General features: G+C 35.6%; 1 protein-coding gene across 1 annotated transcript; it reads left to right on the top strand.

The window, feature by feature from the left end:
- Positions 1-4593: 4593 nt before the first annotated feature.
- Positions 4594-5797, top strand: LOC103448428 (protein CASPARIAN STRIP INTEGRITY FACTOR 1). The gene is made up of 3 exons (XM_008387694.4): positions 4594-4777; positions 5255-5310; positions 5443-5797. Exons 1-3 carry the CDS (start codon positions 4696-4698, stop codon positions 5581-5583), a joined length of 279 nt encoding a protein of 92 aa, XP_008385916.1. The 5' UTR covers positions 4594-4695; the 3' UTR covers positions 5584-5797.
- Positions 5798-26275: the final 20478 nt, after the last annotated feature.

Raw genomic sequence — 26275 nt, 5'->3', positions numbered from 1 at the left:
AAATCTAAGAGTTAGTGATGTGATGGTAGATAAATTGAAGAATAAGGAGTTAATTCTTCAATTTCTACTTAATAATGTGGCAAATAAAATTTTTGGCATCCCTATCCCTTTAAGAGATATGGAGGATGAGTTTATCTGGGGACCGTCACCTAATGAAAAAATTTTGGTTAAATCTGCTACTTGGATTCAAATTGATGATACCCACAATAAACCTTTCAAAGAGTTACTAAAAAAAGTGTGGAAATTTATTATTCCAAAATAAAGTTAATTTTTTTGCTTGGTTGCTTATAAGAAATAGATTGTCTACATTCAAAAGAATAAGTAAGTATCATAATAATGGTCAAACTCTTTGCCCTTTATGCAATATTGTAGAGGAGGATCAACTACACCTTTTGTTTACTATACTCATGCTCAAGAAGTTTGGAAGCTTTGTAATAACATGTCTCCACCCTCATCCATTATCAATATGAATGATTGGTTAATGGGGATGTCAGCTTTATATAAAGATGATCTTTCTAATCTTAGTAAAATCCTAATTCTTTGTTAGAATATGTGGAATGATAGAAATAATTTTATTTTTAAATAGATTAAACCTCATCCAACTCGCTATCTGATGGCATCCGCTACAATTGGTTAAGATTTCTTGAAGGCTAATTTGAAACAGAAACCAAGGAAGACTAAGATCTCAAGCAACATCATTAGTTGGAAAGCGCCTGCAGAAGGCATTTATAAGTTTAATTTTGATGGATCAGTGTGAGGCACTTCTGCTGCTACGGTTTTATAATAAAAAATCAACAGGAGCAACCTTCTCTTGTGAGTGCTCGACATCTTGGACCAAACACTATCGTCATGATAGAAGCTTAGGCTCTCCAAGATGCCTTGGCTTTTGGCCAAACAATGTCAAATCAGGAAAATTGTGGTGGAAAGGGACTCGAAGGTGGTCATTAATGCAGTTTCTAGAAAGTGTGCAGTACCATGGAGAATTAGGTCCATTGTTGAGGACATTAAATGGCTTGCCTCTTCGTTTGAGCTAGTGGAATGGAATCAGGTCTACAAGGAAGCAAACTTCACAGCGGATGCCATCACTTTTCTTGGGCATAATTGTACTAATTTATATATTTGTTTTGGGTGTGTTCCTACTCAATCAAAAAACGCTCTCTTGTATGATTCTCGAGGCCTTGGTGTCTCCGAGGTTTCTCTTTAATTTAATCTTCTTTCTTCCTCAAAAAAAAAAAAAAAAAAAAATTTAACAAACTGTTTTTTTTTTCTTTTTCTTTTTGTTGTCCCAATTTGCCTCTTTATTTTTATTTTTATTTATTTCCACACCTTGAGGACAATGTGCAATTTAAGTTTGGGGGTGGGAAATAGATTTTTAGGATTTTTAATTTTTATGTAAGCTAAAATTTTCATTCTTTTTAAGTTAATATCCATATATTATTTTAAACGTTCGAACAAATGAACAAGGTGGAGATTAATCCCACAGTAGAGTTTTTCTATTTATCGCTGCTTTGACACTAATTCATGAGTTATAGTTTGAAAATTTGCACATTCACACCAACATAGTTTGTGGGAGTGACATTGAAGCACTTATTTTTTGTCTAAGTTTTTTTTTTTTTTATTTTTTTTTTATTTTTTTTTAATTTGTTCTAAATAAAGTGAAGTCTAGTTTTTGTTGTGAATAAAGTAATAATTGTTCCACTAGAGATTGGGTCAGTCATGTCTCATCAGCAGTGATTCTCACGTCAAATGATAGTCTTAGGCATGGGACAAAGTGGTTAGTTGGTTTTGTGGCCTTTTCAGCTCGAGTAAGTAAGTCCTTAGGATATTCTACACCTAGTGCCCTAAACCCTTATGGTTTGGGAGTCATTGACCTAAAGCTCGTTACATGGGTTGAATCGAAAGTTTAAGTGAATTGACATTGCACAACCACTACTATTACTAAAAAAAAATAAGAACAAAAAAAGAAAAAAAATATAATAGTTAAATATATAAATGTGTGAAATATTAAATAAAGATGACGAGTGGTAGGGGTTAGACTCTGTGGTGGGCTTCGTTGAAACTTTTGGAAAGATCTTATTTTTGAACTTTTCTATGGATTGCAACTTAAAATGAAAATTTGTTGTAGCTAAGTTTGTTAGTTTTTATTTTTGTTTCTAAGTTTTGTTTTGCTTGAGGACAAGCAAAACGCTAAGTTTGGGGGTATTTGATGAGTCGATATTATACAATATATTTTACGTTATTAGTTATAATTTATTGGTTTTTTTGATTGAATTTGATACTTTGTTCTATATTTCAATTATAGGACATGTGAATCTACTTTGGGCATAAAATGATCAAACGAAGGAATTTTGGAGAATTCTAAGTAGATTCGTGAGTCTTTCAAGATAATTGTGTCAAAATTTCAGATTTTTCTACTATGTCGTTTGACTGTGGCGAAGAAAAGAAGGCCCAGTGCGCAACTTTCCCAGATTGACGTTTTTGAACGTTTTGTGTATTTTGGGGATGAAGATGGCATATTTGAGGAAAGTTTATTCTGAAGATTTGTTGGGGACGTCTTAAGCTTTCAAAGAGACCTTTTTGGACCAAATCAAAGTTGATTTGGTTGATCAAAATTTTATTTTTCTAAGAAGTCTGAATTTGTCTTTAAATAGGAAACCTTTTTATTTGCTAATTTATTATTTTATTATGTTTCCTAGTTTTATTCTAAGACCTTTTCTAGGTATGATTTTATCTTGTAGTAGTATTATTAATAAAGCCCCATTTGGTCAATAGGTTAAAGACTCGCTTCTTAGTACTTTCCTACCACAAACCAATAATGCATTATGAATTGCAATTAGTTAGTTTTTTTTTTTTAATTTTTTTTTTAACAAAGTGATATTTTAAACTATTCCAATTCAAAGAAAGAGAGATTAAAACTTGGAAGAGCGCGAGCTTGAGTCAACAATGTGAACACACTATTCTAACCAACTGACATAACTCACATTAAAGTTGCAACTAGTTGTTAAAGTGGGTGACACACGTGTATATATATGTGAAATGCTAAGGAGGCTCTCTCGAAAGTAGGACTCCTAATGAACTCTCTGCTACCTCATGTTTTTGGCTTAATATTTTATAATGTTAACACGATAATTGACGTTATACTTTTTTATGGGGAAATTTAAGAACTTAATTAACCTATAGTTGTAATTGATGGGAAACATCACAAATATCCTAGTGAGATATTTTAGTGATTGATTGGAAACATCACAAATATTCCACACTCAGTTTCAATTATAATTTCTCAAATTAGTGCATAACATCCCACATTCCCACTAATCATATGGTATTCTAACATTGTCTAAGATCAAAATTAGACGATAATTGACTGGATATTAGGGAAGGAGTAGGTTGGCCAATTATTGAAGGCAAATGTAGGGATGGTTTGATTAAGTTAGAGGCTGCCCTAACACCACTTTGGAAAACAAATGAAAAGAAAGATGGATTATTTTAAATATTACAGTGCATATATGCTTCTCTTAATTCTCCACCAGTCCAGTGTCCTTTAAGTGGTATTTGGTATGTTGCCTTTGTCTTTATAGATAATTGAAAGCACTGGTCGTCCATAAAAGCAATTTTTATACCTAATGTTTCTCTTTAAGTCAAGCACGGCCTACATGGCTTCCAAATTTTCCATTTCAGTCCTTTTGAGTTTACTCATAACTGAACTGAACATGTACAGCAATCTGAAAAACGTAAATGGTCATTCATGATGGGGTGTCCCAAATTTTATGTCGGATTTTTTCAATCTGGTTTCGCTATAGTTTTTCCGGTTTTAAGCTCCTTTTTATTGCCCTATTGGGGTTGGTGTCTTTGCTGTTTTTTAAACATTTTTGTTGTATATTCAAGGTTTATAATTACTTTGATTGTTAGTTATAAACAAAGTTTTGCCAAGATGTTTAGGGGTTTCATGATAATTTCCACTGTGGATCATACATTAAGTACTATTCTGTTAATAAACTATATAAGTACACTATCTTCTTAGACTTTGTGCCCCCAACAACAGGACAGTGGTCTATGTCACCTTTTCGTTACAATTCAAAGCTAAAAAGCATAAAGCTTTTATTAATTTATAATTTCCTGTCAATTTTCTGTTTATCTCTAGGAATTCCACTCTAAGACCATCTCCAACCCTTTGGCTAAAAACTAAATTTTTTAGCTCGGAAAATTTGGCTTTTAGCCCAGAAATATCTTTTCTACTCCAACCCTTCTGCCCTAAAATTTTAGCCCGGAATTATTAAAGAATGAACTTAGACTAATTTTTTTCTTAAATCAATTTTTTTTTAAAATAAATATGTAGATTATTGTAAATTAATTTTATAAACATTTTAATCTAAAAAAATTTAAATTCCGATAAACATTTGGCATTTAGCCCGGAGGGAAAGCTGGGGGGTATTTGGTCCAGAAATAACATTTAGCATTTAGCCTAAAATTTTAACATGAGTTGGAGAGTGTTTGGGGGTAATTTGGCTTTTAGCCCAGGTTTGGAGATGATCTTTTAGCCCAGGCATTTAGCCTAAGTAGACGATTTGATGTTCCTTTGCATTAAATTGTAGGTATATAGGAACCATATATCATTTCGTCCATTAAAATTCTCTCATCTTGAAGGATAAAAAAGCGTCTCAGACAGAAACAAGAACAACAAAGTTGCTTAACAACATGGCTTTCATGTTCCTCAAGAAGTTCATCATCCTCTTTATTCTGATTTCAGCATCATTTTTATCAACCGCTTTTGCAGCAGGTTTGTCTTTTGTTAAGTGTTCCGCTGCAGCCTTTGGTTTTAATTAGTTATATGAATCCTTGCATTGTCAGAGATGTCTGTTTATATACACACACATATATATATATAAAGATATGCATATGTATATAAAGATACGCATATGTACAAGAAAATAGGGCTGCAGTGACGAAACAATTAACAATAAGAATTGCAATTTTTAGTAACCAAAAGCATCCTCGCACAACCCTAATTTCTTGTAGTTATGCCTTCATGCATAATTAGGAGCTAGTGCACCAGCAGCCCCTTATTTACGATGTTTATGAAAATATAGCTAATTTGCATTGATTTGATCTTTTGATTAATACTTATTACGTCTGAGTAGCCATAATAGATAGACTCCTCTAGCCAGAAATATTGTGCAACAGGATATTAATTTATGCAAACGAAAAGGAGATTTCACCTTTACTAATATGCATGACATGAGAACTGCATTTGCAGGTCGAAAATCGATGTCTGTCAACAAGTTTGCCAAAGAAATGGATGCAACTACAGAGGTTTGTAATTAGAAAGGCTTCGGAAATTCTTGTGTTTATGATCTCCTTCTTCTTCCTCCTCCTCCTAATAAATTAGTATTACTTGTACAGAAATGTTTGCCTCTGACTCGTTATCTGATTTTCACGCCGTAGGAAATGTTAGGGAAGCCATTGAACCACAAAGAAGTAGCCAGAATCCATGAAAGGCTGCTTAGAGCTAACACCAAAGACTATGGGCGATATGATCCAGCACCAGCTCTTGTTAAGCCTCCTTTCAAGCTCATTCCGAACTGAGATGATAGTGATGGTTTTTGCCATCCGCGTTCCCGGTCGGATTAGTGAATTAATTGTATTAATTAAATAAATGAAGTGTGTATCCAGTACTATAAAGTCTTAAAAGAAATCCTAGTGTACTTATGTGAGATATATATAGATAATTTATACTAAGTTTTGAACTGTAATATTGTATTTTAATTAAGTCTTAAGAAGAATGATGTTTTTATGTGTATGGGGTATTTGTTTCACTATGTATGTATAGCATGAACTGAATTATGTCCATTCTATATCTATGTCCTCTTGCAGTTCTTTTTTTTTGGTTGGAGTTACTCAGATCATGGTCAAACATTACGATTATACTTTTTCTTTGGTTGAAAGTACAATATGATATAAAATAGATATTTAGCTTTGAAAATTACATAATATAACTCCTGCAAATTGTAAGTAATTAATTAGCATAGAGTGACATCTAGCTTCTACTTTGTTTAACAAAGTTCTGAGTTTGAACATTATGGACGACTTTGTTGTATTTACAAAAATAAATGAAGAAAACCCCTAGAGGTTTAAAAAGTAGTAGAATAATAAAGTCTAACACACCGTACTTTTAGAATAATCAGTTGTAAAGTAAAGTTAAATATTTGGTAAATTAAATTTTTAACATGGTTGTGAGTGAGGAAAACAATGTCATAATGTTTGGACAATTTCAACAACCTCCATGACTTTTTTTTTTATGTTGGCGGCTTGAGTTGTAGGGTGGAGTTGGTGGTTGTGCGTTGGGTTTAGAGGTGATGGCCTGATGGGGGTGGAAGTGACTGTTAGCTAGTGGAGGCCATGCTTCCATGACCCTATATTGATTTTGGAGACAAATAAGCCCCAGTTAATTTAACAAAAATTTAACCGGGGCTTGACGGATGTGATATTTTTCATAGGTTGGGTACTTGTTTGGAATGTTAAAAAGATTGAGACCAATTTAGAATGATACTAAAAGGTTAGGGGGGGTTTTAGGTAATTAATCCTAATTTTATATAAAATTGTAATACATGTGTATGATGACTAAAATGTAATTGATGTTCAAACTTTTATATGCAAAATAGATTGAGACCAATCATGGTATGGTGGTGTGGGGGTGTGGAGTGTTGGTGAAGGCAACTATGGCAGTGGCAGTAGCGGAGGCAGCGACGGTGGTTGTGAGGGTGTTGGTGATGAAATTGGCGGTGGGATGGTGGTGTGGTGGTAGCTGCAATGAAGGCAGAGGCAGTGGTAGTAGAAGATGGTGGTAGTCATTTCCCCCAAAGAGAGTGAAACACAAGAGGGTAAACAATGTAGTTTTTAAAACTAACGAGAGAATTACGAGAATTGAAAAAATACATTAAAGGCTCCTCTCCGTTTTATGAAATAAACTTTTAAAAGCAGCATAGAAATTGCATTTTTTAAGTTGTCAAGGAGTTTACATTATCACACACTTTTTATTGCTTCATTGCTTAACTTTAAAGTTGCATGCCTCATTATGTAATTTTCTTCTCAACCCACAAGCATGTTGATGATTTCTTGTGCTTGACAATATTTGGCAATTCCTGAAATAAATAAAAAGACAGTATTTGGCAATTTGCTTTGAATTAGTAAAAGGCCCCTAGTTTGAAGCAAAAGTTTACACATACCATAGGGATACCATAGTGGCTATGTCATGTGAAAATTTTACTATACATGTTATTCTATTATTGGTTCGGAACGCCAAAGTGACATACCGGAGGCTTAGATAAGTACTTCCCCAACCGGAAATCTGCAATGTCCTTGGTGGTATTCTTCCACACCTCAGCCACCGTATTTATGCCATATTCCTAACGCACGGATGAAGAAAGAAAGAACGCGAAAGTGAGGGAAATGCTGGGAAAAGTACTTGATAGAAAGAAACAGCTACCTTCCAAAGAAGTGAGAAATCATATGTGCAGTAACTTCTTACTGCAACATTACTGTAACTATAGGAAGAAAACTATAACCACTGAAGAAAGTTGAGGCTCCACCATAAAACCAATAGGAAATATGGGGAGTAGCTCAACCTCTTATAAGCCCGTGTATGGCCCCTCCTCCCATCAATGTGTGACTCATTCTCAACATGCCCCCTCACATATGGCAAATTTTCAAGCCTAACACGTGGACAACACATCGGGCCTCCTTTCTTTCTTCTCTTCTTTCAAGTGAATGGCCCCTTCTTGTATCGAAAGGTTTTGTGTGCTATACACCACGCCACATTGAGAAAGACCAGCCTTGACGTGGGCCGTGTGTGGCCGTTAGGCTTCACACGTGGAACAACCTGCTCTGATACCATGAAGAAAGTTGAGGTTCCACCACAAAACCAATTGGCAATATGGAGAGTAGCCCAATCTCTTATAAGTTTATGTAAGGTCCCTCCTCCCATCAATGTGGGGCTCATTCTCAACAACCATAAGCGGGATCTGGTAATTTAAATAAGAGAGTAGCATGCAATATAAAGTAGATAATGTTAGCCTTATAAGGTTATACAATTAAAACACAAATGAATGAGTGATTGACCTGAATCCAACGGAAGCCATGAATACAAAAGGAGCAACGCACGGCAACACCAAGATCTTCTATAAACTCCTAGCCGAATACAACTGCTCTATGAGAAGCATTATGTTGTGTTTCTAGGGCTTATAAGGACTGGTGTTTATATATATAGGCTAAAAATTAGGGTTTCCATCCATAAAGGAAGGAAACCTAAACTTACTTTCTTAGCCTCTAAGTTAAGTATCATAATTATAGTCAATTAAGCATTCCATCAATCCTATTACCAATATAAGACACATGATATAGGATTAATATCTTTAAGATATCGAATCACAATCAACATTATTTCTCCAATATTGCATTCCTATTACATGTAGTAGACCACTTAAAGGTTGATTTATATTGGATAAATCCAACATTCTCCCACTTGGTCTACAAAATGTAATGTTCATGTTTATACTTGAGATTGGAGACTAATGTCTCTTTAGTGGCCATGTAATAGTGATTACATCTCATCATTAATGCAGTTTCTGTCAAATGCATTTCTCAACATGGAACTAACAAGGTTGTAGGGTTGACACAGTCCATAACCTTCATAATCACACATGCTAAGATCCTCATTCACATGAACACAAATTATGATCAAGAGATGAAACTTTAAATTAAACTTTAAATTAACCAAAATGTCTTACTTTATATCATCTCAGGTCCACCTTATTGTAACTCATAAGTTACACTTTATGCTTCTTTGAAGCCTTAAATCTGCCAATGTAGATATCCTTCATCTAATGAAACCACCATAACATGCAGATGTGAATACATCTCAAAACAATCACACATCACTTTCATTAGACCAATAATAAGCATACAAATAATGTTTGAAGCCAACAGACACAACTAAAAGTACCAAATAGGCACATGTCCAAGTAAATTACCCAAAAGCTTTGTAAAACAAATTAATCCAACACTTATAAGCAGATGAATTAACATGTTTTTGACACTGATCTATGCACTTTACCAATTACTTTAATGGTGATTTCCAACACCTGCGGACAGATGGAAAACCTCACAACTGATGTATAGACCATGGCATACCATTTAGTATGCATTTTGATAACAACTTGATATCTGACATATATTTCATCAGATAAATGACTAGCACACAAAAATGTGACTTAATGAATCCAACTAAAGATTAAACTGAATACATGGATTCTATACATACCTTATAGGTCATCTGCAAATGTAAGACATTACTAACACGAAACTTAAGCTCCCACTGATCTGCAACATCATTACTTAATTTGCAAATCAATACTTAAATCATACTTTTGAAAATATGCCGTTGGGAATAACCTTACTCAATCAATTATGAATGCATATTACCCCAATGAAAGGTACAACTAAGCACGAAAGCATTCACCACTGTTACACAAAAACATGCATCCAACAACCACCTTATATGTATTAATAAATCCACATTTATGCTAAGTCCTTATGAGCCTCAAAACAAATGATCAACCAAGAAATCCAAATGATTGCAAATAACAGAAAAATGTATGCATATACCAAGTATCCATTCGTGCAACTTAAACATATTATAGACATTCGAGTAACACAAATTCATAGAAGATAACACTTTAATAGATTCATTCAAGTCCACTTAATGCTCAAAATTTTAGAACAACTCCCACTAAGTTTTCAGAGTTTATACTTGCAAATAAATTAATGAGTGTGAAGCCCAATTTTTGTTCACTAATTCTCCCACTTGGGCAAAAACTCTTTCAAAGATGTACCTAAATAAAACTACTTTATATTTTGGACATAATAAAATAGACATTACAACCAACATAAAGTTGTCAAACAGAATTTCAGCAACGAGTTACACTTACTTTAGAATTTATCATAATTAATTTACAACCTTGATTGCTACCAAAGTTATACTAACCAAAATAGACATACTAATCTTCATAAGACAAAAATATGGAGCTGTTTTGTGTCAAAATAGTAGTCTAAAGTGATGTCTCAAAAAGACCAACATAATCTGTTAGTAAAAACTGTCTATACGAGTATGGGTTACTAGTAAATTCACCATAATTAACATACATGGCAGAAAATTACTAAAATTTGCAAACACATAGTAGACATCTATATGTTGAACATATCTAAAATTCAGGTCATTTGGTGACCATTAGACGTGTCATTCACCCGATTTAAATCAAGCCACGTAATCTGCCAGAAACAATTATGTGCATCTATAATGAATTTATGCACCCATAACAAATTCAATTTCATATTTAGTAATCAAATTTCATCCTCTAAACCGACATCATAGTTCAAATTGAAAAGATTTACAAGCATAAGATTTAAACAATGCGTACATTAGCAATCCTTGATTAATTTTCATGGGTCCAATACTTCGCATCAACAAGTCTCATGAAGAGACACAAAATACATCATGATGCAACCAATTTCCATGCCTTAAAACCACAACCTATTATGGGGCTCATAGTGGAAATATTTGCAACTGATGGCATGGAACTTTATCCCCAATAAACTTCATGAAACTAGGTTAATTTACACCTATAGGCAGAAAATTAACTAGTTTCTAGTACTAGATTTTATGTCTCAAGAGTACCTTCATGAAAAACTTCAACACCTATGGGCAGATGAAGCTTTCACTACTCTTATGAAATAAAACCCATACTATGCCATCATAATTAAACTAAAAGAAACAATCCACACATGCGGGTTGAAGATTATCGCTTTTATTCTAATTAAGATGCAATGTTGATCGAAGTAACTCAAAAACCATAGTCCCAGCATCAACTAAGCCACTACGGCTTGCTTAGTTGACAAGACATTGATCAACTCTGCCCTGAAACAATACAAGTAGTCACATGGATTAATTAACTGTAAGTGACAAAATTATTATAACCTGATTCGAGCTTCGAGTCTTGCCAACAAATGACACTAATTCCTTCATGACTCCCTTTGACATTATATTAATCTCAAGAAACCTGACATCATACTTGAAAAGTTTCTTCCATAGAAAACATCTCCAATATATGCCCTACATTAGCCTTGAAACGTTTCTTTCCTTCTCCCCTTATGGCACATAAAAATTGACTGATCAAAGTATTGTTTAAATTCTTTAGGGATAGGAAAAACCACAAACAATAATACATGTTTGAAAATTCATGCTTATTAATTAAGCCACATACTTTGAATGGATTACATACCTCATGCCTTCATATGTTCAGCACTTCTTTGTAAACATATACAACCACATGACCAACCAAAATTCTCATATAAGAATATATAAAAATACAAATGAGAATTGTCACATGATTACCACAAATCTCATTCATTTAGTATTCTTGTCCTTGTCACTGGATGCTTTCTGTCACTCTCAGTCAATCCACAAGTTATGCATCAATTTCATAGTTAACTAGTCATGTACAATTAAATGACTATACTGAGATAGGAAAGCAAAACTGTAGGCAAAACTAATTTGATTAGTCATGCAAATTCCTTATGGAGTTAATCTCATTATAAACCTTACTTGAAATAATCCCCAATCATACTTAAGTACTAGTATACTGCATTACTAATCTACACATTGTGTCTTTACATAAGATCATCTCAAGCTTAAAGCAATATAGGACAACCCAATCCCTTTAATAAAACACGCCATATGTCAATTTTGCTCCATGTTTGCATACTTAAAATTGAATCCATATTAGATATTTCCGACAACAACTAATGACATGGCTCTTTAATTCAGTCTATATATATATTTCCTACACATAATCATGTAATGCAAAAGGAAAACAGAACCTGCAATAATCCGTGAGGCATTTGAAAGGTGGTTAGTGTCCCCTTGTCGCCTGTCCACCCAAGATGCACCTCACACAGGTGTTCTCGCGTGTGGCAGTATAAAAAAAACCCCTTTAAACCTGTGGCTGGAGCTTTTGATTCCATCAAGCTTGCTCTCATGTGGCACTAACAAAATTAGCCACGAACAACCAAGATAGATTTGACATTTACATACTTCTTGGCATGTCTGCATATGCCATTTGCCGACACTTATGCAATTATTTCTTGTTAAATTGGAGTATCACCTCAAGCCATTTTGTAGAGAACAAATCAGTGAATGTGTAATAGAAATTTATGGCAACCAAATTATATCATAACGGTACCTTTACTGGAGTAATAATTCAGAGAAATTGCAAACCTTAAATTTATCATTGCTCTTCCTGATCGAAATGAAGTATATTAACATATACCAGATTAAAATTTGATAATCTCAATTCTTAGTCAAACACATAAATCATGTGCCTATTTTTATAGGGTTGCCAAACATAAAATAATTTGATCCATATTCATGACATACTTAACTGATACATGGTATTCAATGTATGTACATGCTCTACAATAATTAGCACATCACTCATGCAATTATATCTTTATCTTATTACCAATTTAAGCTTTCAGGGATCAACCCAAATATATATCAACCAAAATACCATAAACCATCATGGAAATCAAAGTCAATGAAACAAACCATTTTGTTTTGGTAGATGACTTCGTTCTGCTTGCTAATCGGAGGAGCCTCTTCAGTAAGGTCAGAACAAATATAGGATGCTTACAAAAATTGAGATCATCAGTGGCACATGGTAAATCAATTCAACCAAAACATTAGCATGAAAATTGAAATAGAACAAAACTGTTATATATTCATCTCAGGGCCATGGTTTCCACTGTAAAATACATAATATAATACCACGCCTTACATATATGCTTCTTTACGTTCCTATATGTTTATAGGATTGAAACACGGTTTATGGCTATTTCTGATAAAAAATTTCAAATTCGTGCCAAAAGATTATTTAGTAAGAAATAATCTTGATACCATGAACAACACAATCGTAAGCCCCATCGACCTTTGCTCTTTAACCGATCTCCATCTTTGATTTTTAATATTTAACTAACACTTGAATTTAGGATCAAAAGGAACTGATCGTAGAATATGTCTGAACATATCATATTAGTACGCCAAGGATATGGAATCACACTTGAATTTAAGACCAAAATTCAGTTTACATATCTTGTAAAACGACTCTATATATCGTCGAACTTAATAGGTTTTAATTATATAACCAAAGGCTTTGATACCAACTGTTAGCCTTACAAGGTTGTATAATTAAAACACAAACGAATGAGTGAATGACCTGAATCCAACGGAAGCCATGCATGCAAAAGGAGCAGCGTACGGCAACACCAAGATCTTCTATAAACTCCTAGCCTAATACAACTACTCTATGGGAAGCATTATGTTGTGTTTCTAGGGCTTATAGAGACCGGTGTTTATATATATAGGCTAAAAGCTAGGGTTTCCATCCATAAAAGAAACCTAAACTTACTTTCTTAGCCTCTAAGTTAAGTATCATAATTATAGTTATTGGAAGCAGTACAATGGTTATTTGAGTCTCCTGAATATTAAGGTGGTTCACTATAAAACTGGGCAATTAGGGTTTAGTCAATATCTCAAGTATGTTTCCTCTGGGTATTGATTGTTCCTTAAGTGGTTAATAGCCGGCTACACTTTTCTTGTGATTAGTAATACTTGTATAGGAGTCTCATCTTGGTTGTCAACTCCTTAATTCAAGGAGTTGTTGTTTTATCTTCCCTAAGCCGTCAGTTGTGGCGTAAATCAATGAGGGTTAGTTTCCTTATATAATTCTGTACAATTGTAATAAGGTTATGAATGAAATACAAGATAACACTTTCAAAGTCAATATGGTATCAGAGCAAGGAAAATAACCTGCTTCTGCTTTACTACCATCCGATCTTTTTCAACCTTCAAAATGGCTGAAGATAATCCCTTTGGATCTGAAGCTGAAAGTTCATAGGTTCTTTCCTCCTTTAATTTGTCTAAGGTAGATGTCAACCCAAATCAAAGATTAAGCTCAGTCTTGTTGAATGAGTTTAATTACTTGCCTTGGTCGAGAGCAGTATCTCTTGCCCTAGGTGGAAGGTCCAAGTTAGGGTTCATAAATGGAAGCATCGAAGTACTTGATGCTTCCTCACCAACTTATGAATCCCGGCTTAGCAAGGATTAACTAGTTATGTCGTGGCTCCTAAATTCCATAGAACGTAAACTAGCTGAAATCTTCAGTTACTCTGAATCATCACTCAAGCTATGGGAGACTGTCAAGGAAATGTATGGCAATCGGAACAATGATGCACGTGTTTTCCGACTAAAGAAGGACATCTCCAATCTGCAACAAGAAGGAAAGCCCTTCATACACCTTCTCGGTAACATGAAGAGCATGTGGAATGAGTTTGAAATGTATCACCCTCACACAACTGATGCGTCTACGTTACTGAAGAGGGCTGAAGAAGACAAGATATTCCAACTCTTGTCCATTCTCGACTCAGAATATGAAGACCTACGAAGCCATATACTCATAAACATTAAACTTCCATCCTTCACCAGTGTATGTGCAACAATCCAACGTGAAGAAGTGCGGAGGAAGGTCATGAACGTTGGTACAAAGGTCAATGTATCTGAAGCAAGGGCGTATATAACCAATGAGAGGAAGTACAAAAGGAAGCATCCAAACTTAAAGTGCCAACAGTGCAACTACATTGGTCATGTTAAGGAGACATGCTAGATTTTACATCCAGAATTAAAGCCTGGTTTCATGAAGGACAACAAGGGCTCACAGAGGTTGAACCATGCTGCACACAGAGCCAACCAAGCATCTGCCTCCACTTTCAATGGATCTAATACATTCAAGAACTTCACAACAAACCCAGTTGCACTCATAAATGAGTTTGCATCGTATCTTCAAAGCAATAAAAGAGGGCTGGAATTGACCAAATAGTCGGTATTGAAGATGGAAACTCGATAGCTTTGCTAGGCCAATTTGCTGGTTTTCTGGCGAAGACTGAACACGTATCCCAACAAGACATGCAAGGTATCATGAATGCTTTCAAAACTGCTCTTAATGTAAATATGTTGCATGATTTTTGGGTCGTAGATTTGGGTGCCACATATCATATAACCAACCATGTGTCTATGTTTCATAAGTTTGAAAATTTATCAAAACCCTCTCAAGTTTCAGTTGCAAATGGTGATGGTGCCAAGGTTTTGGGAAAGGGAAAAATCAACTTAATGTCAGATAAAATTAAGTCAGTGGCCTTATATGTTCCTTCCTTTCCATTCCAACTCCTATCTGTAGGAAAAATCACCAATACCTTAAATTGTTTAGCCATCTTCTCTCCTCACAATGTCATTTTTCAGGATTGTGTCACCAAGAAGACAATTGGTGATGGGTTTTATCTAGATGGCCTCTATTACATATCAAAGAGTAGCCCTAGAGGTTTTCAAGCCAAGTCCAACTTTATCCAAGATAACCAATTGTGGTATCAACGTCTAGCTCATCCTTCTCAACCTATTTTGTCAACTTTGTTTCCAAACTTAGGGAAGGATTTAAATCCATGTGAAACCTGCCACTTGTCTAAGGCCTTTTAACTCGTCTTTATCCAGGGCTAGCAAGATTTTTGAACTTGTTCCTTCGGATGTATGGGGACCAAATGGTGAATCTTTTGATAGTTATAAGTATTTTGTAATCTTTGTTGATGATTTCTCTAGAGCCACATGGTTGTACCTTTTAAAGTCTAAGAATGAAGTTATGGAAGTGTTCAAGGATTTTCATAATCTCGTTAAAAACCATTTCTCTTCTCAAATTCAAACCTTAAGGTCTAATAATGGCACCGAATACATGTCCCAAATCATGACATAATATTTGAGCAATCATGGCATCATGCATCAAACAAGTTGTGTTGGCACACCTCCACAAAATGGCATAGCCAAAAGGAAAAATCGTGACCTACTTGAAAAGACTAGAGCACTAATGCTACAAATGAATGTACCAAAGAGATTTTGGTCCCAAGGAGTTATGGCAGCGGCCTACATCATCAATAGACTTCCTAGCCGAATCTTGGAATTTAAATCTCCCATAAAGGTCATGAAAGGAAGAAAATTTAACCTTTCACACCTTAGGGTCTTTGGGTGTATTTGTTTTGTTCATGTTCAACCTCATCACCTAGATAAACTGGACCCTGGAGCTGTGAAATGCATCTTTCTTGGTTATTCATCAACACAAAAGGGATATAAGTGCTATAATCTCCAACTGAGAAAAATGATTGTGTCTAAAGATGTTCAATTCATAAAGCTAACCCTTTTTTCAGCAAGTCACTTGAGACCATAAGTCAAGAGGAGTGTATCTTGGATTTGTTCCCTCTACCAAGAATCGAGCTCAATGATGCTGCAACAAATAAAGGTCCTAGCCATGTCAATAATGATGCACCACTCACTGAAAGTAACAATGAAAGCACACATCCTGATGGTACAATGCATGATGATGGATACAACTAAAACGATCTTTAAAGTGTGACTCATGTCTTGAACGAGTGTGAGACAACTATCGCAGCCCCACGACGCAATCCTATGCGTGATAGACAACCTCCCACAAGGTTTCAAGATTTTGTCACCTACAAACCTAAGCATCCAATCTCAAATTGTGTGTCGTGCCAAAAGGTGACTTCCTCTCATGCTGCATTCCTAAGCACCATTTCAAGTTACTGTGAGCCTCAAAGTTTTCATGAGGCTAACAACAAAGATGTGTGGAAAGAAGCAATGTGAGAATAACTTAAAGCTCTAGACCAACACAAAACCTGGAGCATCACCAAACTTCTAAAAAGAAAAAGGGCAGTGGGTTGTAAATGGATCTATAAGATCAAATTTAATTCAAACGGTTCAATTGAGAGGCATAAAGCAAGGCTGGTGGCTCGGGGATTCACTCAAACATTTGAGGTGGATTACAAAGAAGCATTTGCACCTGTTGCAAAAATGAACTCAGTTAGGGTTCTATTGTCTGTTGCGGTCAACAAGGGATGGTTCGTGTATCAAATGGACATGAAGAATGCTTTTTTGCATGGTGATCTCGAAGAGGAGATCTATATGAAATTGCTACCAGGGCATCATCAAAGCAATGAACCTGATTTAGTGTGCAAATTGCACAAATCAATTTATGGACTGAAACAATCTCCTTGAGCTTGGTATGCCAAGCTAAGTTCAGTTCTTAATAGTGTTGGTTTCAAAAGAAGTAATGTCGATTCATCATTGTTTGTTTGCATTGGAGCTGTGGGCAAATTGGTTATGTTGATTTATGTTGATGACTTAATAATTACAAGTGATAATGTTGAAGAGATGTCCAACTCAAACAATCACTGCAACAAAAATTTGCAATTAAAGACCTTGGGGTATTGAAGTATTTTCTTGGAATAGAGATGGCAACTTCTCACAAGGGTCTATTTCTTAATCAAAAAAAGTATGTCTTGGATTTGCTTAAGGAAGCTAACATGAGCAATGCTAAACCTGTAATTACTCCTCTTGATAGCAAGCTTAAACTTAGCTTAGAGGGCACCCCACTCATGGACATAAGCTATTATCAGAGACTTGTTGGGAAGTTGATCTACCTAACAATCACCAGACCCGACTTCACATATTCAGTGAGTATCGCAAGCAATTCATGCACTCTCCCACAATCGAACATTTGAACCTTGTTAAAAGGATCTTACGCTACTTAAAAGGGTCTGTGGGTCGTGGCATCATCATGAAGAAGAATCAGAACACCCAAATCATGGGGTATTGTGATGCCGATTGGGCAGGAAATGCAATCGATCACAAGTCCACCACTGGTTATTGTACCTTTGTCGGTGGAAACTTGGTCATATGGAAGAGTAAAAAACAAATTGTCATCACAAGATCAAGTGCCGAAACTGAGCACCGTGCAATGGCCTCAACTGCGTGTGAGCTGATATGGCTAAAAAATCTTCTGCGTGACTTAGGTGTGTTTACAACTCAACCTATGTCCTTATTCTGTGACAACCAGGCAGCCATGCACATAGCATCAAACCCAGTGTTTCACGAGAGGACGAAACACATTGAAGTTGACTGTCATTATGTTTGTGAACAAGTACAGTCGCAGGTGATTTAGACCCATTATACAAGAAGCTTCGATCAGTTGGCAAACATATTGACCAAACCCTTGGCTTCTCATTAGTTTCAAAGGCTTCTGTCCAAGCTTGGATCCATAAACCTTTTAGATCCAGCTTGAGGGGGAGTATTGGAAGTAGTCCAGTGGTTATTTGAGTCTCATGAATATTAAGGTGGTTCACTGTAAAATTGGGCAATTAGGGTTTAGTCAATTACTCAAGTATGTTTCCTCTGGGTATTGATTGTTCCCTAAGTGGTTAATAGCCGGCTACACTTTTCTTGTGATTAGTAATACTTGTATAGGAGTCTCATCTTGGTTGTCAACTCCTTAATTCAAGAAGCTGCTGTTTTATCTTCCCTAAGCCGTTAGTTATGGCGTAAATCAATGAGGTTATGAATGAAATACAAGATAACACTTTGAAAGTCAATTAAGGATTCCATCAATCCTATTTCCAATATAAGACACATGATATAGGATTAATATCTTTAAGAGATCGAATCACAGTCAACATTATTTCTCCAATATTACATTCCTATTACATGTAGTAGACAACTTAAAGGTTGATTTATATTGGATAAATTCAACAGATAACCAATAACTTTCCTGTGACATGAAATCTTAGCTCTATCAGCAGTTTGAAATCAAATCTACAAAATTAACCACTTGCTTTTGCAGCCATAAGAATGACAAAGTAATTGATGGATTTCTCTCACAAATTATATACATAATACCTGCATGACTTAACAAAGGTCCAGCAGCTTCAAAAGTCATTGGAATACTGAGAAGGCTCTGCTTCAAAGATTGGAACTAACCTCATAATTAATGATTCTTTTATCAATGGCAACAAAGCGGGATTTACTTTATCTATGGACAATAAATCAACTATCAATTATGTGGTTGATGCATCTGCAGAGAAATTCTGCACCATTTCGCGAATAAGTTCCATTGCCCTTAATGTCTGCAGATTCATGTTTTTGGGCTATGCACAAACCCTCGATACCAATATTGTAAATTCCAATACTCATACCCAATTTCTTGTGTTCGATCTCTCCAAAAAGTTCCATTGCCATCCCAGCTTGTTTGTTTTTAGACAGTCCAGTCAGTCAAACACCACAAGTATGCATAACTGGAATTTGGAAGTCCAAACATTTGGAAGTCCAACTAATAAACATAACAGGAGTGTTGATATATTTGGCTCATATATGTTCTTCACGTGGTGGGACTATGGTTGTTAGGATATTTAAACTCTTCTTTTCTCATAAATACGGTCGATGTGGAACATTTCAATATTCACCTCGCAGACAATAACTATCCATGAGTGAATTGTGCGTACGGTATCAGGCACAACGTCTCTCGGTATCATAATTTCAATCACGCTCCTCGCCTCCACAACCATCCCCTCCTTACAAAATGCATCAACCAAGACCTTGAATGTGAACAAATCCGAAACAATATTTTGCACACCATTTCGTTCAGCAATGTAGCTTCATTTCACTCGCCTATCTACAAACTCCATGAATCACAGAGGTACACGTAATGACGTCCGGGGCAACACCCTTACCAATCATTTTCGAGAAGATTTCAATGCATTGACATAGAGACTGTCAATGATTGTCAATGATTGTGTTAGAAGCAACGATGTAGGTCTTACAACCTCTTTCTTCTTTCTTCCTGAGCAATTGAATAGCTGCATTATTGTTACCCGTCGTACAAAAACCTTTCACTGTGTTGAAAGTAATCACATCAGGCTTACAACTTTCGTCCACCATTTTTTTTAAAAGTCCTGCTGCCTCTGAATCTCTATTGTCAACAAGAATCTCGTGGATGGTTGCGCTGAAAGTAATCACATTGGGCTTACAACCAACTTTGAAGAACTTTTCTAAGACGGATAAGCAGCAGCTCTCGCTCACCTTATCATCTTCAGCTTCTAGAGACTTCGGCTTTGTTGAGGCTCACATATCGTTAAGAAGAAGAAAGCAAAAATGGGTTGTTTTCTCACACACACCCATTTTACCTCCCAACCTGTCTTTTGGATGAAATGGTCTAGTTTTGACATTCGGACCATTTGGTTGTCCTGTTTTTTTACATATCGTTGGATGGGACATATGATGATACAAATATGTAGTTCGTCTTTATATTATCATGAGTAATGTTAAGAAGATCATCAATTTAAATCATATTTTGTAAATTATTACTAAGTGTTATTAATATTCTTATTTCTGATTAGACACATGTCACATAGTTTGCAAACGTGGTCTAAAAAATTGGTCTAACTAGCATTTTATTTTCATTGTACTGCTAATGTATGATTGATATATTGTCAATTTTTTATTTTCTTCATTTCAACAATAAAAAATTTGTGGATGCAAATTTCCGCTTTGCAATCAATTAGGAAATTAATTAGAAAATGATGTGGTACAAACTAGCACACAAATTAAACCCTATTAAGATAGTTGTAGTACGTGTAAGTAGGGATCGTTCAAGGCCGGGGATTAGTTAGGGATGCTAATCAACACAAATTAAACTTAAAAAATGAAAACTAGACTCAAACAACTCAAAACAAGCAAAACTGACTCAAATAACACAAAACTAAGTTAAATTGACTCAAAACAAGAACTAGAGGGTGATTTGGACGAAAATTAAACTAAGAAGACTCAAACAATAAAAAGAAACCAATTTGGACAAATTCTAACCTAAAGACACGAAATATAAAGGAGGAAGTGGTTTTGACGAATTTAAAACTAAAACAAACTAACTTGCAGAAAACAAAGTAATTGATACGAAATTGGGTGAATGAAAGGGTGAAAGGCTAACTAGAGGGTCCTTGTCCACACATGACACATATGTATACAAATCGATTTCCAGTTATTCTTTCTATAAACCATGAATGACAATGCCCCAAATTAATCGTGAGAAGCACAAATTAACTTTTAGATTTTCCTAAATTCATTGAATTGGACTCAGCGACGCAACCAAATTATTCTTATCAAATTCCCTATATGAACAGCATGATAGAGATACATATCAAAGATCATTAAGTTCTATAAAAATCATAAGCATTGACAAGACATTCGTAACTATGAACTGCATGATACTCTTGCCAAGAATTCACTTAACACAATCATGACTAGTGACTTTTACTACTTGTGAATATAAGTTCATAACGATTAGGTGAAATTCCCTTATATTCTAGCATTGAATTCATGCATGCAAACTAAGTATGCATCCTTAATCAACACATAAGAATAAGTTATCAATCAAACAGATAAGTAAATTGCATTCATGATTTATGAAATCATAACTAGATGTAATCAATTCATATCACATATGTTCATGGCTTTGAATTCTACTCTAACTAAAACAAAATTAGTTTCACATGTTTGGAATTAAACAAAGACAATCTAATTTAAACATTGAACTAAAACTAAGGATAGAAAGAACCCAGAAATGCTCTAGCAATCCAATGGCCTTGGATGGCAGGCATGGCACAAGCTCCTTCTTCTCCTTCCTTCCTTGCAAAGCCATGGCACTCTTGTGTTTTTCTCTGAATTTTCTCTTTTGCGTGTGGTGTGAACTTATGGTGGTGGTGACTGAGTTATACGGCCAAGGTATATATATATATATAGGGCTAGGGCACAGCAAAGCTGAGAAAGAGGGAAATCAGGACTCCAAATCAACAAGGAAAAAGGACTTTTCTTATTCAGATTCCAGGGAGGAAAATGATTGGTCCTTGCTGCAGGAAACATAACTTTTAGAAGGGCTAGGGCGGCACTCTTTTAGGATCAGGAATAAGGCTTCTAGAAAGGGTTTGTGACAGGTTTCTAGAAGGAAAGGGATAAGAGGGTGCGGCACCAATCTAAGGATAGGGTCTTGGCTTTTAGAAACCTAATTTGTAGGTGATTTAATGTGAAATTAGTCTCCCCTTGCAGCTGGAATTAAGGTAGGATAAGATTAGGATAGGATAAGATAAGATAAAGTTAGTTTGGATAATGTTGGATAAGATAAGGTTTTGGATAATGTTTCTTCCTTTTAGCTGATTCCTCATCTTCTTTGTCTTTACTTTATTTTCTTCATCTCTTCAACATATTCCTAGCCTTCTGAACTTCAAAAACGTCCATCCACCTTGCTCCATGCATGTGCTATCCATTCTTGGCCCAAAACTGCTCCAAATTGCACTTTCTTGCTAACTTTGTCATTTGAACCTGAAAACACATGAAAATAGCTTAAAACACTCTAATAAGCAGAAACTAGCTATGTAAATGCAAGAAAACGAGCTAACTAAGTCGCATAAATATGCTCCTATTAAATTCCCCCACACTTAGCTTTTGCTAGTCCTCGAACAAAATGAAACAAACAAAACATAACCTAGACCTTCCAACGTTTGCTTCAGGGATTTCCAATGAAACATGACACATTAAAAATCACTACTCCCATAGGTTTTAGCCATCCTTACCCTCGGGCTCATACTCAATCACAGTCACCACTCACTAGCTCACATTTAATCAATTAAAACAACATTTTGAATGTAGTAACATGCCTTAGAGAATTCCCTCAATTCCTCACCAAATATACTCTCTATGTTCACACAGATTTTCTGACTACACTCCCTATACTAGGTACATGTGAGAAGATTGATGTAAACATGTAGACTAGCCACTCACATACGTTTATAATCAAAGAAGGCACTTTCTGGAATTATCAATATAACATGTATATGATCTCATGAACGGAATGCCACTACTTAGAAGCGAGAACCAGGGATTCCATATGCTCGTAACAATTTCAAACTCCACATTATTGAACACACAACAATCAAGATACAGGTCAAAGGGTTGTATTGGGGCTAAGGTATTGGCTAACGATGAAAGGTTAAGGATAAACAAAGGTTCTTAAAGTGATAGTAAGCAAAGTGATGAAATCAATACTTAGAATTCACTTTTGAATGCAGCAACCAACTTTAAACCCAAGGGAGAATTCACACATCACGTAGGGCCGAATTCAAACTTTTGGACCCCTTCTTCAACAACCAATACTTGTGAGTTCATTCTCACTTATTTTGAACTTTTTCTTTCTTTCTCAACTTCTTCTCTTTTTTTTTTCTTTTTCACTTTTTTTTTCTTTTTTTTCTTCTTTTCTTTCGTTGGAAATAACCTTTCCCCACACTTGTTTTCTGCATAATGTTGATCAAAAGGAATTCCCTCTAAGTCATGCTCCACTATACTTTAAGAACAAGGGTATGGATAGTCCTAATCTAGGCTAGGTAAGGATGATGTGGCTAACAAAGAAAATAGGCTAAATAAGGCTCAAAGGGGTTAAACCTACAATACATATGCAAGGGAATAAGGCTTTTTGGCTCTGGTGGTAACTAAACAACTTCATCTTGTTATATGTTATGCACTCAATTTTAAGCTTTGAATGAAACGGGCATGAGTTCTAGTATTTGGAATTAAAATGATGAAAAAAAACATTCTAAGTAGCAACCAAGCAAAAAAATTAATGAGATCATGCAACGACTTTAGAAAACAAAAATTCACAGATTAATAACTCTCCAAATAAAGTATAGGCTCAAGTCTCTCAGGGTTATAGCGTTAGTTTGAGTTCCTTCCTTCAAGCATGTTACAAAACTGATTTTTTTTCCTTTGTGATTACATGTGAATTCGTTAATGACAACTACAACCAAGTATTAACCAAAGAGCATATCAAACTTCCACCCATGTTTGTAATTTCCTTTAACGGTCATGCAATTAAAAACCAAATCCCCATCATTGTGTTGGAAGGTACCCTAAGACACAAACAAACACACAAAAACGACTCTAAAATGAAAAATCATTTGTTTACCCCCCCCACGCTTAAACCAAACATTGTCCTCAATGTTTCAAACATAAACTAACACGCAAACAATCAAACAACACAACTAACAAACATGACAATCATGGCAAAGTAAAAGCAATAAAGAGTAGGGTTAAGGAACGCAAATCTAGATTTTGGAGCTGGAGATTCCTAGGTCTTCTTTATTTGAACGCATGGGTTGCCTCCCAAGAAGTGCTTGCTTTAACGTCTTCCAGCCGATGATACCTCCATTTAAGCTTCATTAGGGCCAAAGGCATGGAGGGGTATTTCCTCCACGACATGCTCCTCAAAATTCTTGTAGTAGGGCTTCAAATGGTGTCCATTCACTTTGAATTCATGTCCGATCTTTAAACTTTGAATTTGGACTGCACCATATGTAAAGACATTAGTAACAACAAAAAGACCAATCTATTTGGAATGCAACTTACTTGGAAACCATCGAAGGCAGGAGTTAAAAAGTAACACTTTATGCCCTATAGAGAACGTCTTGCTACGAATCATCTTGTCATGGAATGCCTTCATTTTCTCCTTGTAAATATGAGCATTCTCATAAGCCTCATTCCTAATTTCTTCAAGTTCGTTTAATTGAAGCTTTCTATGAAGTCCAGCCGCATCTATGTCCATATTGAACGTTTTGACTGCCCAATGGCACGGTTTCCCATAGATGAGCTGGAATGGAGACATCCCAATTAATGTTTTGTAGGCTGTACTATACGCCCACAGTGCATCATTCAAATGCAAGCTCTAATCTTTCCGAGTTAGCCCCACTGTCTTCTCCAAAATCTACTTGATTTCTCGGTTAGAAACTTCGGCTTGCCCACTTGTTTGAGGATGATAAGGTGTCGAAACCTTATGTGTGATGTTATACTTCTTGAGCAGCGCCTCAATAGTGCGATTGCAAAAATGGGAACCCCCATCACTTATAAGTACTCTTGGCATTCCAAATCTGGCAAATATGTTAGTTTTGACAAAATTTGCAACCACTTTGGAATCATTAGTACGGGTGGCTTTTGCTTCCACACATTTCGACACATAATCCACAACAAGTAAAATATAATTGAAACCATGTAAGGAAGGAAAAGGACCCATGAAATCAATAGCCCAAACATCAAAAATCTCAACAGAAAAGATAGGGGTTTGCGGAATTTGATCTTTTCCACCTATATTGCCCATTTTTTGACAACGATCACAAGTCATACAAAAAGTTCTAGCTTCTTTAAAGATAGTAGGCCAATAAAATCCACATTCTAGAACCTTAAGTGTTGTGCGTTGTGTACCAAAATGACCCTCACATGCAAAAGTGTGACAGAAAGTTAAAATTGAATTAAACTCAGATTCACGCACACACCTATGAAGAATATGATCAGGGTAATATTTCACAAGTACGGGTCATCCCACACATAAAACCGTGCATCATTTTTAAGTTTGTCACGTTGATGCTTGTTTAGGGTGTTTAGAACTTGTTTAGACACCAAATAATTCACTAAATCGGCATACCATGGCTCACTTACCTCTATGAACAGCAGCTGCTCGTCTGGGAATGCTTCTGGGATGGGTAATGGCTCCTCATCTCAAGTGGTCAGCCACCACGTTTTCACTTTCTTTCTTGTCTCGGATTTCCACGTCAAACTCTTAGAGAATAAGCATCTAGCGAATAAGTCTTGGCTTAGCTTCTTTCCTTGTGATTAAGTACTTCAAAGCTGCATGGTCAAAGTAAATTATAACTTTAGTACCAAGTAAATACGAACGAAACTTATCTAAAGCAAACACAACAGCAAGAAGTTCTTTTTCAATGGTGGAGTAGTTTAATTGAGCGTCATTCAAGGTCCGAGAAGCATAATATATGACATGCGGCTGTTTGTCCTTCCTTTGTCCCAAAACAGCCCCTAATGCATAATCTGAAGCATCGCACATAAGCTCAAATGAAGACTCCAATCTAGTGGAACTATGATAGGGGCCGAAGTTAGCATCTTTTTGAGGTGATTGAAGGCCTTTTCACATTCCTCGTTAAATTCAAAGGGCACATCCTTTTGAAGGAGACAACAGAGAGGTTGGGAAATCTTTGAAAAAACTTTGATGAATCTCCTATAGAATCCTGCATGTCTAAGAAAATAACAAACCTCTCTCACCGAAGTGGGAGAGGGTAAGTAGTGTACAAGATCTATTTTCAATTTATCAACCTCAATTCCCTTTCTGAAACTATGTGGCCTAAAACTATGCCTTGTTTTACCATAAAGTGACATTTTTCCCAATTTAAAACA

The sequence above is a fragment of the Malus domestica genome, chromosome 05 (genome assembly GCF_042453785.1).
Source record: "Malus domestica chromosome 05, GDT2T_hap1".
Lineage (NCBI taxonomy): Eukaryota > Viridiplantae > Streptophyta > Magnoliopsida > Rosales > Rosaceae > Malus > Malus domestica.
Note: the sequence above shows the minus strand (reverse complement) of the source record. Positions and strands in the feature narration are given on the sequence as shown.

What these genes read in the sequence shown, in the direction of transcription:
- LOC103448428 (XM_008387694.4), top strand. Translation starts at nt 4,696, where the DNA reads ATGGCTTTCATGTTCCTCAAGAAGTTCATCATCCTCTTTATTCTGATT. An exon ending in ATCAACCGCTTTTGCAGCAG is followed by an intron (nt 4,778 to 5,254) that starts GTTTGTCTTTTG and finishes CTGCATTTGCAG; the next exon opens with GTCGAAAATCGATGTCTGTC. An exon ending in AAATGGATGCAACTACAGAG is followed by an intron (nt 5,311 to 5,442) that starts GTTTGTAATTAG and finishes TTCACGCCGTAG; the next exon opens with GAAATGTTAGGGAAGCCATT.